This window comes from Sander vitreus, chromosome 7 (genome assembly GCF_031162955.1).
Source record: "Sander vitreus isolate 19-12246 chromosome 7, sanVit1, whole genome shotgun sequence".
NCBI lineage: Eukaryota > Metazoa > Chordata > Actinopteri > Perciformes > Percidae > Sander > Sander vitreus.
This window is the reverse complement of record NC_135861.1, coordinates 21,100,935-21,116,517: the sequence shown is the minus strand read 5'-3', so window position 1 is coordinate 21,116,517 and position 15,583 is coordinate 21,100,935. Positions and strand designations below refer to the sequence as shown.

The 15,583-nt window shown below is 38.9% G+C and overlaps 2 protein-coding genes across 2 annotated transcripts; one reads left to right on the top strand and one right to left on the bottom strand.

The window, feature by feature from the left end:
* Positions 1-543: 543 nt before the first annotated feature.
* csf1b (colony stimulating factor 1b (macrophage)) lies at positions 544-9,649 on the top strand. The gene is made up of 8 exons (XM_078253993.1): positions 544-585; positions 2,304-2,423; positions 2,551-2,613; positions 2,740-2,910; positions 3,081-3,282; positions 3,371-3,507; positions 9,483-9,526; positions 9,613-9,649. The coding sequence occupies exons 1-8, from the start codon at positions 544-546 to the stop codon at positions 9,647-9,649; spliced, it is 816 nt and encodes a 271-aa protein (XP_078110119.1).
* Positions 9,650-12,165: 2,516 nt separating this feature from the next.
* fmodb (fibromodulin b) lies at positions 12,166-15,037 on the bottom strand. Its single transcript, XM_078253878.1, has 3 exons — positions 15,030-15,037; positions 13,663-14,642; positions 12,166-12,469 (listed from the first exon to the last, which is right to left on the bottom strand). Exons 1-3 carry the CDS (start codon positions 15,035-15,037, stop codon positions 12,318-12,320), a joined length of 1,140 nt encoding a protein of 379 aa, XP_078110004.1. The 3' UTR covers positions 12,166-12,317.
* Positions 15,038-15,583: the final 546 nt, after the last annotated feature.

Genomic DNA, 15,583 nt, shown 5'->3' with positions numbered 1-15,583 from the left:
TCTCTCTCTGTTGGAGACCATTGATCTATGAGAAGAATTCAGAAAAGCCCTTCATCAAAATTGTTTTGCTTAGAGTTGACATGTCAACCAGTGTTTCAATGCAAATTGCCTCCAAGGGATAGAGGTTTTATAAAGAGAACAGATGTTGTCAGCATCCACTTCAAGCTCCCACAAGGTTTATTTGCCCAATTTGTAATTTTAATAATTCCCTAAGAAGACTCATGTCATGACTCTACAACCCAAACGCCAATTTGCCATAACACATCTGTAGAGACCAGTATTTTGTCACATAGAGGAGAGGTGGGCGGTCTTTAAAAAGGGCTGTCTTTCAGCCGCAACAGTTAGTCTCGGTTTGAACTCATTCTTTGCAGGAGGAGCACATCAGACAATGCCTTTAAGAGCAGCGCCACATGACGAAGTGTTAAATTTACTTAACAGCAAATTCCTTCCTGTGGAGTGAAACTGACTATATGAAAAGGATCTCTTTGCTTCAATGTGTGTGACAGAGGAGTCTGGTGTTTTCCATTGTCAAACACGTACCAGATGACCATCCTTGTGTCAACCCTGATTCAGAGCAAAGCTAAGGTAGGTGAGAACTTTTCTATAATCACTGCAGTTAAAAAAAACATCAATACACTCAATGCAAAAAAAGAATAGTGCATGCTTGTAGAAGACTGTTTATGAAGTTCTTTGCTTGATTTGGGAAATCATGTGACAGGTGACATTTTCGTCATGTGCTCCTGCATTTACCACATACCAGTCACATCAATAGTTTTATTAGATTACATTAATTTGATTACCATTAGTCCATCAGTCATCAAGTGGGTTCCCAATAACAGTCAGAGGCTGGCATGATAGTCTTTCAGCTCACAAAGAGCATCTTGCTTTACTTGGAAAATCACTTTCTTTTCTTCTCAGACATTCAAATGCCAGATTCTTATTCTTGTTAGGTTTAATAGTTAAAACCATGATGGCGCAATATTTTTTCCTTTCCTTGTGAGCACACAATTTGCATGTGCATGCAATACAACTTAGATTCATGACAAATTATGACACTCACCTTGACGCATAATCTTTGCAGAAACTGTGTAAAGTGTATGTTACATTATTCAAAAACCTTAAGAAGGGTTAAAGTGTACAGCTCAGCATTATATTAGAAACAGACAACAAAATATGAAAGGAATACTTGTCATCTCTGGTGGCTTAAAATAATAGTCTTTTGTGTCTTAGTCAATCTCAGAAGTGGACCAAGCAATGAATAAATCAGGTTTTATTGTTTCAAGTCAGTGTTTCGCTGGCATCTGTTTTAACTGTTTGCTGCAAACCCACAGGTCAAGTGAGTCAATGAGATTTTTACCAAGGAATACCGTCCAGTGCAGACATTTTGCCTGCAGTTTGAGGAACATATGCGTGTCACCATGTTTTAATCCTCAGTAGAAGGATTAAGTCCATCTGGATCCCATGTTACTGTTACAGTTGCCAAAAGGTGCTTGGTAGCAGGCATCATCAGACACAGGAGGAGTCTGTGCATGTTGATCTCCCAGGCTAAGCCTTCGTGGTAGAGGGCACTGTTTGACCGTAGAGGGGAGTTATCTAACATAGGCTAGGTTACTCTGATGTCACTCACAGTTAAACATTGGTCACTGGTAGCATTGCAGCAAAGAGGCGCTGTGCGTATTGCCTAAATTTAACACGAAACTTGACACTTTAACCCAAGTCAAGAAGCAGGATTATAACAAACAAATAGTGTGCTGGGGTTGAAAAAAAGTGTTGTTGTTGCTGTAACTGAGACACTTTTCTTGTGTACTTGTACTTTGTTCAACACATTGTATAAGTATGTTTGGATGGAAATGCAGGAATTGCTTGGATGCTAACTGTTTAACTGTTTTGGCATAATTAAGAGGAAATTTCATTAAGGTTTGCTTTGAACTTGGTTTTCCTTGTAAAATCATAAATACGAAAGTTCTTTTATAAAGGAAAGATGATCATGATTTGGGAGGGAAAACTGAATCTGAGAGCGACTACCATGTGGAGTGCATTCATATTGAAATGGTTAAGGTCAGGATGCCTCATTGGCCCTTAATGTTGCGATGGTTGAGTTGGTGGTTGAGAGCATTGCTCATTTCTCTATTTTTGCATGCATAATCTACTTGAGTAATGTTTGTCAAGTACCAGTATATCAAATGAATTAGTGCACCTTCCAGCCGAGTAAATGTCCACGTGTATGTCAGCCCCCCCTCAAAGACTTGAGGTAAGTGAAGATAATGTGTGGTTGACATGAAGATAATGTATAATTGTGTTAGTTGCAGGTAAAGTGTCTGTGTGTACTTGTGTTCCTGAGCTTCCCTCTGACTATGGCTGAAGTCCCTGGTCCATGCAGACATTCCATCACGAGGGAGCACCTGCTGACAGTCAGGCATCTGGTAGGTGTTGAAACAACATTAGAAACAGATTTGTTGAATCAACATCTAGAACAATTTGGCGATTGCGCTACACGACCATGCTGAAATCTCCCTGTTGTTGTTGTTGTTGTTGTTGTTGTTTCTGTAGATGGATAACCAGTTGAGAAGTGGGTGCTCGATAACCTACACATTCATAGAACCGAGAAATTTGGTAAGGTAGCATTTTTTTTATGGGATTGCTTCCTTCCCAATCCTTTGATTCACTTTCCAACTTTTCAACTTTTTCTTAGTTGTATTGTGTTTCATGTTTATGACCTTGTGTTCTGATTTCCCACAGAGCAAATGTTGCTTTGTAAAAGCTGCTTTACCCTGGATCCTGGAGCTCCTTACCACCCACTTCAAATACAGTCGGGGTTCAGTCAATGATGGCTACGTTCAGTCCCTGAGAGCACTTATCCTCAACATTTACTCTCAGAAATGCGTGCCTCAGATTAATGAAGAGGTTGAGGTGAGTGTTTGTTTCAAAGTGAAGCCTGTTTCTCAAGACTGAAGTATTACATTTCTATAATACAAAACATGAAGAAGAAATATGTGATGTGAGGCATTGCCCGGTGCGAAGAGATAAATCTGCAATACTTGTGAAATCATTTAAAGTATGTTGCTCGGAATGTGCCACAGGACAAGCCAGAGAGTTTTGAGATGCTCTACAGAGGGTCTACTTCAGAGGCCCTGCAGAAGGCTTCAGAAGTGCTGTCTGTTTACTGGGAGCTGGTGACGACGAGTGACGCACCAGTAGACTGGAGATGCCAGCAGGAATACACAGAAATCTTTGGCTCTACCACAGAGCTATACACAGAGTCAACCACACGACATTTTACAGGTGGGAATCTCTTCTGCAAAAGATCTGTGATGAATGATGGAGATGTGTGGAGCCACTGAGAAGACAGAACATGTGTCTTTTTCTACAGACAGTCATGGTAGGAACTCGGTGAAGGCCTCGCAGAGAGGACCAGTCAGAGACCTGTACAAGCTTGGCTTCATCATTGTCTCTATCTGCGGAGGACTGCTGTTCATACTCACTCTCTACTGTCTCATCACACAAAAGGTACCAGTGTTTCTGTTTTGTTGATTTCTAAATCAGATGTGCCCTAATAAAGTGTAGTCATGCATTCCAGTCATATTGCTCTTAAGCAGGCCTGGGAAGCCAACCTGTGCTCTCTGGGGCACTCCCTCTTGCAGAAGTACCAGCTAATGTGTGCATTTATGCTATTTCTCCTATTTGGGGCTATTTGGCGCTATCAGTTATTAATACAAATAATAATAACTCACAGTGTTAGTTTTCAACTGGCTAAGGCTCACAATCCACATCTGTCCTTATTTATTAAAGGTGGAGTCTGTGATTTTATTCCGATTCACTGTTTGTCAAATTTACGAATATCTCCTCACGGTCCGCTCCGATCTGTTTGTACCCTAAAAAAAAAAAATCCAGTGTTTACAGCCCTGGCTCGGTAAATGGTACACAAACAAAGTGGCTAGACTGAGCCCCACAACACTATTATGGCGCTTTTCCATTACGTGGTACCTGCTCGACTCACCTCGACTCTATTCGCCTTTTTTGGTTTTCCATTACGAAAAAAAGTCTCTGGTACCTGCTAACAGGTACTTTTTTTAGTGCCACCTCAGTCGAGGTTCCAAGAGGTTCGAAATACCAAAAGGTGACGTGAAAGCGACAGAGGGGGGTGTCCTGAACAAACCCGCCATTTTTAAATAGTTCAGCCAGCTGTTTATTTTTGCTGCCTCCAGCTTCATTTGAAACTAAATGTGTCTTCTGGCTGTGGCAACAACAACACACCTTCCACGTTCTGTGTGTGTGTCGCGTTAGGTCACGGCAGTTTACTGCGGCGCCGCTAAGACGACCAGCCACGCTGAGGCGGTACTAAAATCTGCAATGGAAAACGGACGCACAGTGAGGCGAGTAGAGTCGAGGCGAGTAGAGTCGTGGCAAGTCGAGCAGGTACCATGTAATGGAAAAACGCCATTACATTCACGCTTGTGCATAGGACAGAGAAAAGTTGATAGTGAAAAATTGTAAATTTGTATAAAGAGAACGGCAGTGGGAGCGTGAGGGACAGTTATCTGGCACGTTATCTTTCTGAAGGAGCACTGATGGGAGGGATGTATGTGTTTGGGTGTTGAGTTCAAATATCAACAATCTTTTTCCAGAATCACATGGGCCACCTTTAATGACCTTAAAGGGGTTGTACTGGACAATCAAAACATTAATATAGCAGCAACACAACATTTGCTATGTGAAGATATAGTGGGGAATAGGAGTAATGACATCCTGAGCAGAGAATTAAGTCCCACTCCCTCTGAGTGTGTTGTAATCCAAGCTTCTTTGTTCTTTCTTTTGTTTGCGGGTCTGACCGCCTGTGCATGTTAGTGCGTTTGAGTGCCTTGTGCGTCGGTACCAGACGCAGAGGGCCGTCACAAAGCGTCGGTATTAGGCGATTTGGGGAGCGGTCTGCGAGAGCTGTGTAGAGGCAATTGCAGACTGAATATTCAGTAAAGCCCCTCCTTGTGTTGTCTTCGGGTCAAATTTGACCCGTTTTCAAAGTTTCTTCTTCAACCAAATTAAGCAAAAATAACATGGGTGGTTCCCAATGACGTTCTTCACAAGTAATATTAATGATCACTACTTTCATTGAATTTGAAAACACATACACCCCCCACAAACACACAAACTACCTCATGTAATTGATCACATTATTGTGCTTTCCAGCACATGGAAATGCACCTAAACACACACACACACACACACACACAGACACACACACACACACACACACGGACAACAAACATACACATGTACACGTGTGTGCGCGCACATGCATTCACACACACACACACACACACACACACACACACAAACACAACATACTGAAATTGGGCAATGGATCATTATGATTTCCAGGAGATGAACACACACACGCGCGTACATGCTCGCGTGCACACACACACACACACACACACACACACACACACATACACACATACAGTACACACACACACATACACACACACACACACACACACACACACACACACACACACAAATACAAACATACAGACACAACTTCAAACTACAGCTTTGTAAACTTGTTGTTATAACACCTTTGATGTGTTTTTTCCGTAAATTAGTTTTTTCCATTTTGGTAGCTCTCCTTTGTTTGTGAATACAATTGCATCAGTTAATTTTAACCTGGGAATATAATAATTGTCACATCCCAGCCATTAATCCAAACACAACTAATGATCACAACTCATTTTACTCGAAGGTAGGTATAATTTCATGTAAATGAGGTATGATGACCATAAATAGAAAAGAATAAGTGTAAAACTAGTTGAGATGAATTGGAATGAAGTTGAATAAAAGTGGTAACACAGAATTGAGTGATTAATTATAATTGTCTATGCTTTATAAACACGCAAAGCAGACCAGGTCACTTTTTACCCAGGAAGACACCAGGTGTGATTATTGGCTGCCATTAAAAATAATAAAATGGTTTCAAAACCATATCCTGACTAATCACTAACATATACCAGTCAGTGATTATCCACAAACATAGGTTCATCTGATCTCAACTATAATGAAAATAATTCATAATTTATGCTTATTTTACCCCAAAAATTTGGTATTGTTTCATGTAAATGAAGTTTATTCACCATAAATTCCAAAAATAAGTGTAAAACTAGTGGTAATGAGTTGGAATGAAGTTGTTGAGAAGGTGTAAAATAGAATTGGGTGATAATTTATACTTTATGCTTTATTAATAGCCAAAACAGACAAGGACAACAAGTGTGATTATTGGCTGCCATTAAAAAAATGTAAATGGATTCAAAACAGTATCCTGACTAAACTTTGACTTATACCAGTCTGTGATAACCCATCAACATATGTTCCCGTTGATCTCAACTGTTAGTCAAAATAATTCATAATTTCATCTTTTTTTAACTCAGAAATTAGGTATAATTTTATATAAATGCGTTTTTTTGACCATATATTAAAAAAAATAAGTGTAACACTAGTGGTAATAGGTTGGAAAGAAGTTGGCTAAGAAGATGTAACCCAGAATTGGGTGATAATTTATACTTCATGCTTTATAAACTGGCCAAACAGACCGGGTCAATTTTGACCCGGGAGGACAACAAGTGCATGGTAGATGGGAGGAAAACACAAGGGTTAACATAATGTTGTATTTATTATCAAACAACTCTAAATTATTTCACAAAATGAATACTGCAGCAACCTCAATGCCTTTATACCCTATTAAAAACATGAAACAAACAAAAGAGCATCAGAACCCAATTAAGTAAAAGCCCTGAAACAGTACCAGCTGTAGTGTATTCCTGGAATTACAGCCTTCCTTTATAAGGTGTCTGTGTCTACAGCATGTTATAGGTTAGGTTTGAAGAAACCATATACTATCAGGAATGGTTTTGCCACTACCGAGCCCTCCCTCACTGGTGAATACTAAGCATAACAAAAGAAGGTGGAGGCTGGATTTACTGGTGAGAGCAAAAGTGCTATTCTGTAGCAGCACATGCACAAATTTGCAGACGCAAATGCAAAGTTATGGTCTTTCTCCTATTTGAGACTATTTTTTTCTTCAGATAGTTCATTTTCAACTGCTGAGGCTCACAGTCCACATTTGTCCTTAATTATTAAGCCTATCTCATGACCTTAACATAATTATATATTTATATTTTTAAATAACTATAAATTACAGTACCAGCTGCATTTTATTCCTAGTGTCTATTTATAGTTATTGTTTTAATACATGTAGGGGTCCATGGCATGTTTCTTTTACATTTTACAGTATGTATAGTATATACTCTTCAGTATATTGTAGCTCCATACAGGCTAATTGTAAATTGTACTAATATGAAAGCTGGGAATAGTTTTGCTTTTGAAAAAAAGATTTGTGTTTGTGTTCAGTGTTTTCTTTGGAAAGTTAGATAAGCTACATTTTATTGATCCCTGTGGCAAAATCTGGATTCTGCTTCTGACCCAGATATATTTAGGAAACATTGGGCAGCCACAGCAAACTCTAATTCTTAGGCCAGTGCTTTAAACAAGCAGTTGCAAGAATGTATCGCTCATGTCTAACATGTGATGCATGTGTTGTGGTGTTGGACGTAACTGTAGTACCTGCAAGAACATGCAAACTGCACATAGAAAGGCACCAGTTGGCAGGTGACAGTCAGAGTGGCACACTGTGTTTAATCCTTCCACAAACATGGTGGATTTTAGTTCACATTTATATCACATTGCACCAACTGAGGGAGACTTATGTCAGTGACATTTAGCATTTAATTACATTAGAGATCGACACAAGTTGTGAGTCAATGGCAAACAAATGTCTCCATTTGAGTGGCTCATTCAGGTTAATGCACTAATAGGACTTTATTAGTCAGAAGCTGGTTTTTCAAACAGGTTTTGAGGTTTTGATTATGAAATCAGATTCTGTCTAGACTTCAGACACTAAGCAGTACTCAGTAAACAAACAAGGAATATGTATCAGGTAGACAGGAAACATAGGACATCGGTAAGACTAATCACACCGAATTTTGCAGTTGATTCATTTAGATGGGGAGGGGGAAGAGATACATTCGCTTGCCATTATGAATTGGGTCCAATGCAATTTTGACATCTTGCAATTTCTCAATCTCTGTCTGAACAGAGGACCAAAATACTTTGATCACAGAACATGACTACATTAAATGAAAATAAGTGCCTACTTCTTCATGGCATTTTTGACACGTTGCAGAGCATGAATCATGATATTTACAGTGTATTTCTGGAGTCACATGTAATTTGTTAATTATCTTATATTGTGTTTAATGCGACTTATCTGAACTAGTAATTATTTTGGCATTGTACAAAACTTTGCCCCATATCTGGTCATCAAGGGGTTCATCAAAGTCCTTTTCCTAGCTATGTTTAATATTTATTTTAGTATTATCATTCATAAGCAAATGGTCACATATATAAGTCATCACTTTTTTACTTAGTGTGGCTGCTTTTATAATAAGGATATTAAGGATATTAAGCTTTGCCCCACTTTTATAATGGAATTGAGTTTAGGTAACTTCTTATCTGTAGGTAACGGTAAAAATGTGTTTGATGAAGGTGATACTCTTCCTGTAATTGTTGAAAGGACTTTAATGTACCACCCACATATATCTTGTGAATTTTTGTAATACCAGCTGCCTTCCAATCTCTGAACCCCGCATCTGTGAAGGTACATTCAAAGTCAGGATTATAAATAGGCGCTAAAAAAGAATACTGGCTAAATCCAATCAATGATTTAGATACGTTTCTTACTATGAAATTCCAAATCAAAATCAGAAAAGCAAAGGTATCCATCTTTAATCCATTCTGTAGATAATCTCAGTTGTGAAGCCTAGTGGTGGTATAACAGATTAGGTAGGGCTAATCCATCCCTTTTAACGGAGGATTGAAGTTTTTGTAATTTTATTCTTGGACGCTCAAATGTATTGTATGAAACAATAGCAGCCGTGCTTTCTCCTTTTCTCGATGACGCTGCTCACTTTTATGTGGCTGTAAACAGTCACATAAACGGCTTTTTGTTTACTCAGTTGAGGAGAATGGAGCCTGTCTCGCAGCTTGGAATCACAGCAGTGGATTTAAATAAAAAGTTTTCTTAGTGGGAAAAAAATATTGAATCACCCATAAAACATTTCTATTTCTTGCAGCATTACTTTTTACTGTCATTTTGTGTGCTCAGTATGTTCCAACTTTGTCATATATTTGCCAAAAGTATAGCCAAATAGTTTATTTTGTCTCAATCTTCACAAACAACCCTGTCAATCGCCTGCCTCCTGATCTGTCATCATCTGTCGCTGTCAGAACTCAAGCTAATTGTTTGCAAATGATTTTCATCAGATTAGAATTTAAGAAATGATGTGTCCCTCTGTTATTTTGTGACTCAATCTATTACTCATTGTATATGTCCTATTACTTTTATTTCATAAAGTATTTTCTTTCCAAAACAGAGAATTCACAACCCTCACAGATCAAGATCATATACAAACTTAAGGTAAGAACATACTGAATCAAAAATGATCAGTCTTTTCATGTTTATTGAACTAATCCTAATGCATTCCTTTGTCATCTGGATCAAAGGAGAGACCTGCAGGACATAGAGATGGAGCCACAATAATGTGAGTATGATTCTCAACTACATCAAAGTGTTCCTCACAGTTAAACAGCTGGAGCTTGCATCACATGTCTTAAACAAACACCTGTGTCCGCCCCAATGTAAAGTTTGACTGCAGTGCAAAACCATCTTTATACCTCCCTCCACAGACAGTAAAGAGCTCATCCCTGCAGCAGCAGACGGATCACTTGTGAAGCTGCACATTTTAATCCTGAAAAAGTTTTCATATCAGTATTGTGTGTGTAATGTATCATGCTCACCTATTTAATCAGAAGCTTGGCTTTGACTGAGAGCAAAAAAGATGGGCTTTATTTGGAATAATATGGTATGTATATTATGTTTATGCATTATGTATTGCAGATATCTTTTCACTAAAAAAAGTTTTATTTTTACACTAGTTATGTATGTTGAATGTGTCTCCATTTGCTACCACTTAACCAACTGTTTGTAATGTTGTTTACCAAATATTTCCACAAGTTATTTATTAGTTTGACTCTATTTAATCACTGTAATGATAATAAAGGTTTCATTAATACCAAATCCGAAATATAATGCTTTCCAGCTATCAGTGCATATGAGCACAATGGAATCCCATTTTAAGGGCAGACATTAACATAATTAAATGATTAAGGCTACCTAATAGCCCACATCCTGTTTGACTTTATACTTTATGAGGACTCAGTAAATGTTTTATCCTTGTAAAGACAGTCGTTCCTTGTGCTTTGGAAAGCACTTTAGTTCCCTCATTATCAGCCTACATTATTGATCACAGTCTTCATGCAGTCAACTTCTAAAAGCTATGATTTGTACATCCAGTTTTATAACACAACAGTATGTTTCAACTCTGGAGAATATTCTGTTAATGATAAAACACACCAAGCTGTTGTTACTGGCAGAGAGGTTGAGATACGATCCCGATAGATACACACCAGTCGCTGCTGCAGCTACACAAGAAATGTCTTTGCTTCACAGGGCGTGACAGGAGTTGTTGGATAAGGATAATAGAGAGAGAGAGGGGGCAGTGCACATGCATTCCCTCATGTTGTCATGACGTTCACTCATGTTTACTCAGTGAAAAATTCCCACATGTGATTGTGTGCATGTGTGCTGGCCTCTATTTTGTTTTTTAAGAATCTGTGTAGGAAACAGAGGAGGAAAAAAAACAGCCTCCCAGCCTCTGCAGAACCGTGTGCAGCCAGCAATATATCATGATTTATAACAAATTTAATTTCACAGGCTACCGCTTATCAGTACGCAAACCGCTGTTGCACTGGCAGTAATCCATTCTTCAATCCTTAAACTTTGCTCCATTACAAAACAAGGAAAGTATTTCTGTAATTCACTTTAGTGCCTTACTGCAGAGGATTAAAGGCAGCTGTGCAAGACGAAAAGGCAAGTTGTCTTCAACAATAAATATGTGGAATCTGCCTAAGACCAGTTAGAGTTGTCAAGAGGGCTGCCGCCCTTTTTCTTTAACCCAATCTCTCTGCCACTTTTACCTTCAAATTAGAGGAAACAAAACATGTTGTAGCTACTAAAAATATGTCACTGTCCTGTTGACAGTGACATATTTTTAGTCAGGGGCACAAATAACTCTGGAAACAGATTTTTTTCCAATGTAATAATAGGTTCAAAGTGGTGGATTCCAAGATAAAAGATTCACACAAAAACGTATATTTCATAGCTTTCCTGCTAAGTGGATACAAACTGAATTGCGCCAATTCTCATATTATAAATCCTGATTATTTTAGCTTACTGACTGTCAAGCACAGATAATTACAATACACATAGGCTCAGAAATTACAACCCAAAAAGTATTTTAAAAAGTGAATGTTTTGTAGTTACCAAAACACACACTATAGCTAAAAAGAATTACAAAAACAATTATTAGATACAGTTATCACAGTCTTAATACCAATATATGATTATCTTTGGATAATTCAGAGGCTTATTTGAGGAGGAATACATGTTTTTCACCCATTATAGACACAAACACTTGATCACACAAAAAATAGTATTCCATAGATGGAAGAGTCAAACAGTACTGTCACTGATCACATGTTAAAGGGACCTTGACAAATAGCTGCTCAACCTGCTGTTTTATCACCTTGTGCCACATGGTGGAGGCAAAGATCCAAACTGAATCTAACACTGATGACAGGAAGTTTTATAAAGGTTATACTTTGCCAGACATTACACACGTAGAACTTGTCATCCGCTACATTGTATTTATGCTTCGGGTTATATTTTTGCCAGAATACAGGAACTGATAATCCAATTAGTTTGTGGAAAGGATGTCAGTCATCTGGGCTTTTCTCATTCGTATGCCTGTCATCTGGAAACGTGACTATACAGCTCTGGTATTTCCCGTTGACTAATACTGGAACTGTTTAATCATTTGGAAAAATAATAATAATAATAATAATAATAATAATAATAATAATAATATTATTATTAATAATAATAATAATAATAATAATAATAATAATAATAATGATATAGCTATCATAACAGTTTAACAATGTATTATCTAAAATATGCTTTGATGGAATAGACTGTACTATAATTGAAATATAGTGACAGATGACAAGAGGTCAGGGTGTAACAGATGGAGCAACACCCTGGACGAGTTGAGAGAAATCCGAGACAGAGAGAGAGAGAGCAGGGAGCGCTACACATCAATAAAGGCAACACGCCGCAAACAGTAGGCAGCCTCAGCAGGAATGTCTTTGGCACTGATCTCATTGGCATCCAAACGCAGCATTCTTAGCCTGGAGAAGTTTGTCATGTCGATTGTACCACAGAAACTGCTCAGGGAGAACTCTGAAAGGCACATGAGGAGACAAATATGAAGGGGGGCTACATGTTTTCTACAAGTCTACAAGTCTATAAGTCGTCCTGTGAGTCGTGTCAAGCAGGAACCAATGTATCACAGTGTACTATCAAACCAAGCCAACAACCTGAATAAGTACTGCTGTATTTTCCTGCTGGAAGTTGGTTCTCACATTTCTATATTAAAGATACTCTTGTTTGATTAAACTCAGTCAAGACTGTTTTTTCTGGAGCTTTCATTTTATATTCAGAACTTTTGTATTGCCTAGTCCGTAATGTGTGTGAACTTCCACTGAAGAATGAGTTTATGGAAAACCCCTACTTCAGGGGAAGGGCATCATTTCAAGGAGTATTTTGCTGTCATCTAATGGTTAACAACTTTGCTTTGCTGCATGCTCAGTTCCCACCCCAAAAGTGATGTGTGTGTGTTACATCAGCGTTGGGGCGTGGCCTTGGACTCTCTAAGAAATGATGCATTTAAATGGTCCAGTGAAAACAAGCTAAAAACAATATGGGTGAACTGGTGCATGTCTGAACTTCACTACTACTTCAAACCCACACAAACAACTGGAGTGCATAAAGTTGCTGTAGGGCTCACTAAAGTGTGACTGTCTACTCTATAAAGGACGCAAAGAGGCAAATGACATCAGCTCCTTTAAATTAAATACTATCATACTTCCTTGTTTATTCTGTGACCTTATTTCCCAAATCCAGTCGTGTGGGTGGGTCAAAAGTTTCAACCTTCCACCCACATTTGTGCCATTTAAGATAAGTGACACTTGTGTGTGTGTGTGTGTGTGTGTGTGTGTTGTTAAGCGCTCAGTTCATAACTAAGTGAGCAGCAGAGTGTGTCTTGCTGCACCAACCAACCTAACAGTTAAATCTGAGTTAAGTAGCTTCTCATGTATATGCTAAGAAAACTGGCAATATACAGTACATTAACTCAGCACTGTAAAATATCATTCAAATCTACGTTTACACAATTTTAAGGTATTCAATTTTGGTTTCAGTATAAAAAAAATAATATGAGTAAAACGTGTTTATAATCACATTATAGTTCTTAGTGGAATAACATACGTTTATCACTCTTATATATACCATGGGACCTGTAAATCATTTAATATGTTTAGGATCACTACTTTACTTTTATATTACATGTTATAGTAACAGAGAAGTGTCCATACCTTTGATCTTATTGGCTTGCAAATAAAGGTTCTCCAGGTTCCGACTGACAACAGGGATCTTCTCCAGTTTATTGAAAGACAGGTCAAGCTCAATCAGCGTGCTGATATTGAAGACATTGGATGGAAGTCCTTTATCTGTCAGCTTGTTATGAGCCAACCGGACAAACTGCAGTTGGGGATTCATGGTGAGAAATCCCGCTGGCACGCTCTCTATTTTATTAAACTCCAGGTAGAGCTGCTGCAGCCTCTCTGGGAGGTTGTCAGGGATTTTCCTCAGCCTGTTTTTCCTCATATCCAGCATAGTCAGAGATTTCAGTCCCTTGAACACACCTCCAACATCCTCTATGACATTTGCTTGGAGCTGAAGGGTTGTGAGGTCGGCCATCCCCTCGAATGACTTAGAGAGGATTTTTGGGATCTTGTTGTGACCAAGTCGCAGGTCTGTGATGGACTTGGGCAAGTTGGGAGGCACACGTATAAGCTCATTATGATCCAAGAGGAGCCGGTCCAGGTGCTTGAGCTTTCTGAAGACGTTCTTGCCGATCTTGTCTGAGTTGAGCTGGTTGTGAAACAGCACAACCCAGACCAAGTTGGTAGCATTGTCAAACACCCCATCCTGGATGCCGGTGATCTGGTTATGCTGCAGGTAGACATATTTAATATGTGAGGGGACGTAGGGCACATGCTGAATGTTGCGGCCGTGACAGTACATAGCTATGGGGAAGGTTGAGGGGCAGTCGCACTCCAGGGGGCAGTCCACATCCTCAACCCGCCAGCCAGTGTACCGCCACCGCCCTCGCAGATGTGACAGCCATTGGAACTGGCTGCAATGCTGGCCAATGCTCAGATCCACTATTCCCATAATGAGGAGGAGCACCACTGTCGACATGATCACTAATAGAAAACCAAGGAAGAAAAAGATATAATTTAGTTTATATGAAGTCAAATTTAGGATATTACCGACCAACCCAATCCCAAATCTGTAATACACTCATAATATTAAATACTAACACTGAAATACGCTGGTTCAGTAATTTGTCAGTAATTACTTCTCTCTGCTCCACTTTTACAGTGTACAGTAGGTACAAAATACCTACCGGTTGGTTGATCAGAGACGTTTTCCCCCCTTGCTCACGTCGCCTGTGTCTTCTTCAGACTAAGTGGTATATGTTGTTGGCATAGAGTAAATATCCCCCCCTCTCTACGTAGCTGCAGCCCTGCCCCAGACACACACTCTCATTAGAGAACATACATTTTTCAGCATGTAAAGACTATATTACAACATATCACCTCCAGCCATGTCAATATCAATCCCATCTGTGAACCGGTGCAGACATCTGCTTTTTAACAGCCTTGTTTTGCCTTACTGTGGCATGCCTTATCATTAGGACAACCACTTGAAGTCTGGCTTGCTGTTTATCGTGTGGAGGTTATAGAGTGTGGGGGGTTATGGTATAGAGAATTTAACGAACCAGGCTAAATGCTGTAATTAGTGGTGTGTTTCTTCTTATATAAAACTATGCAGCTTAGTTCAAGTTTAAAATCAAACTCTTAAATTGCAGCATGTTTTTGTCTTATTATTCACTATATTTTTCAACATGTAAAATGTATGACAAACCCTGTTATTTGTCCACAATCATCCTCCTTAAACATGTTTTTCATATTTCTGTCTCTGTTCCTGCCTGCTTCAGATACTACTTTTGTCAATTACAGTGTTCAAACTGTGCAGAAAGTTAACAAATGTTTGTGGTGGCACCTGCTGACAGGAGAGCACTGTTATGAGATTGTCTTGAATGAATGGGCCTCGCCATTCATGTTCTCCACTTGATTGAAGATTGGAGGCAGAGTTTCAGGGACAATGTTTTTTTTTCTCCCAATCTGCTCGGAGGAAGTAAAAGATGACATGTTGATTTAAAAATGG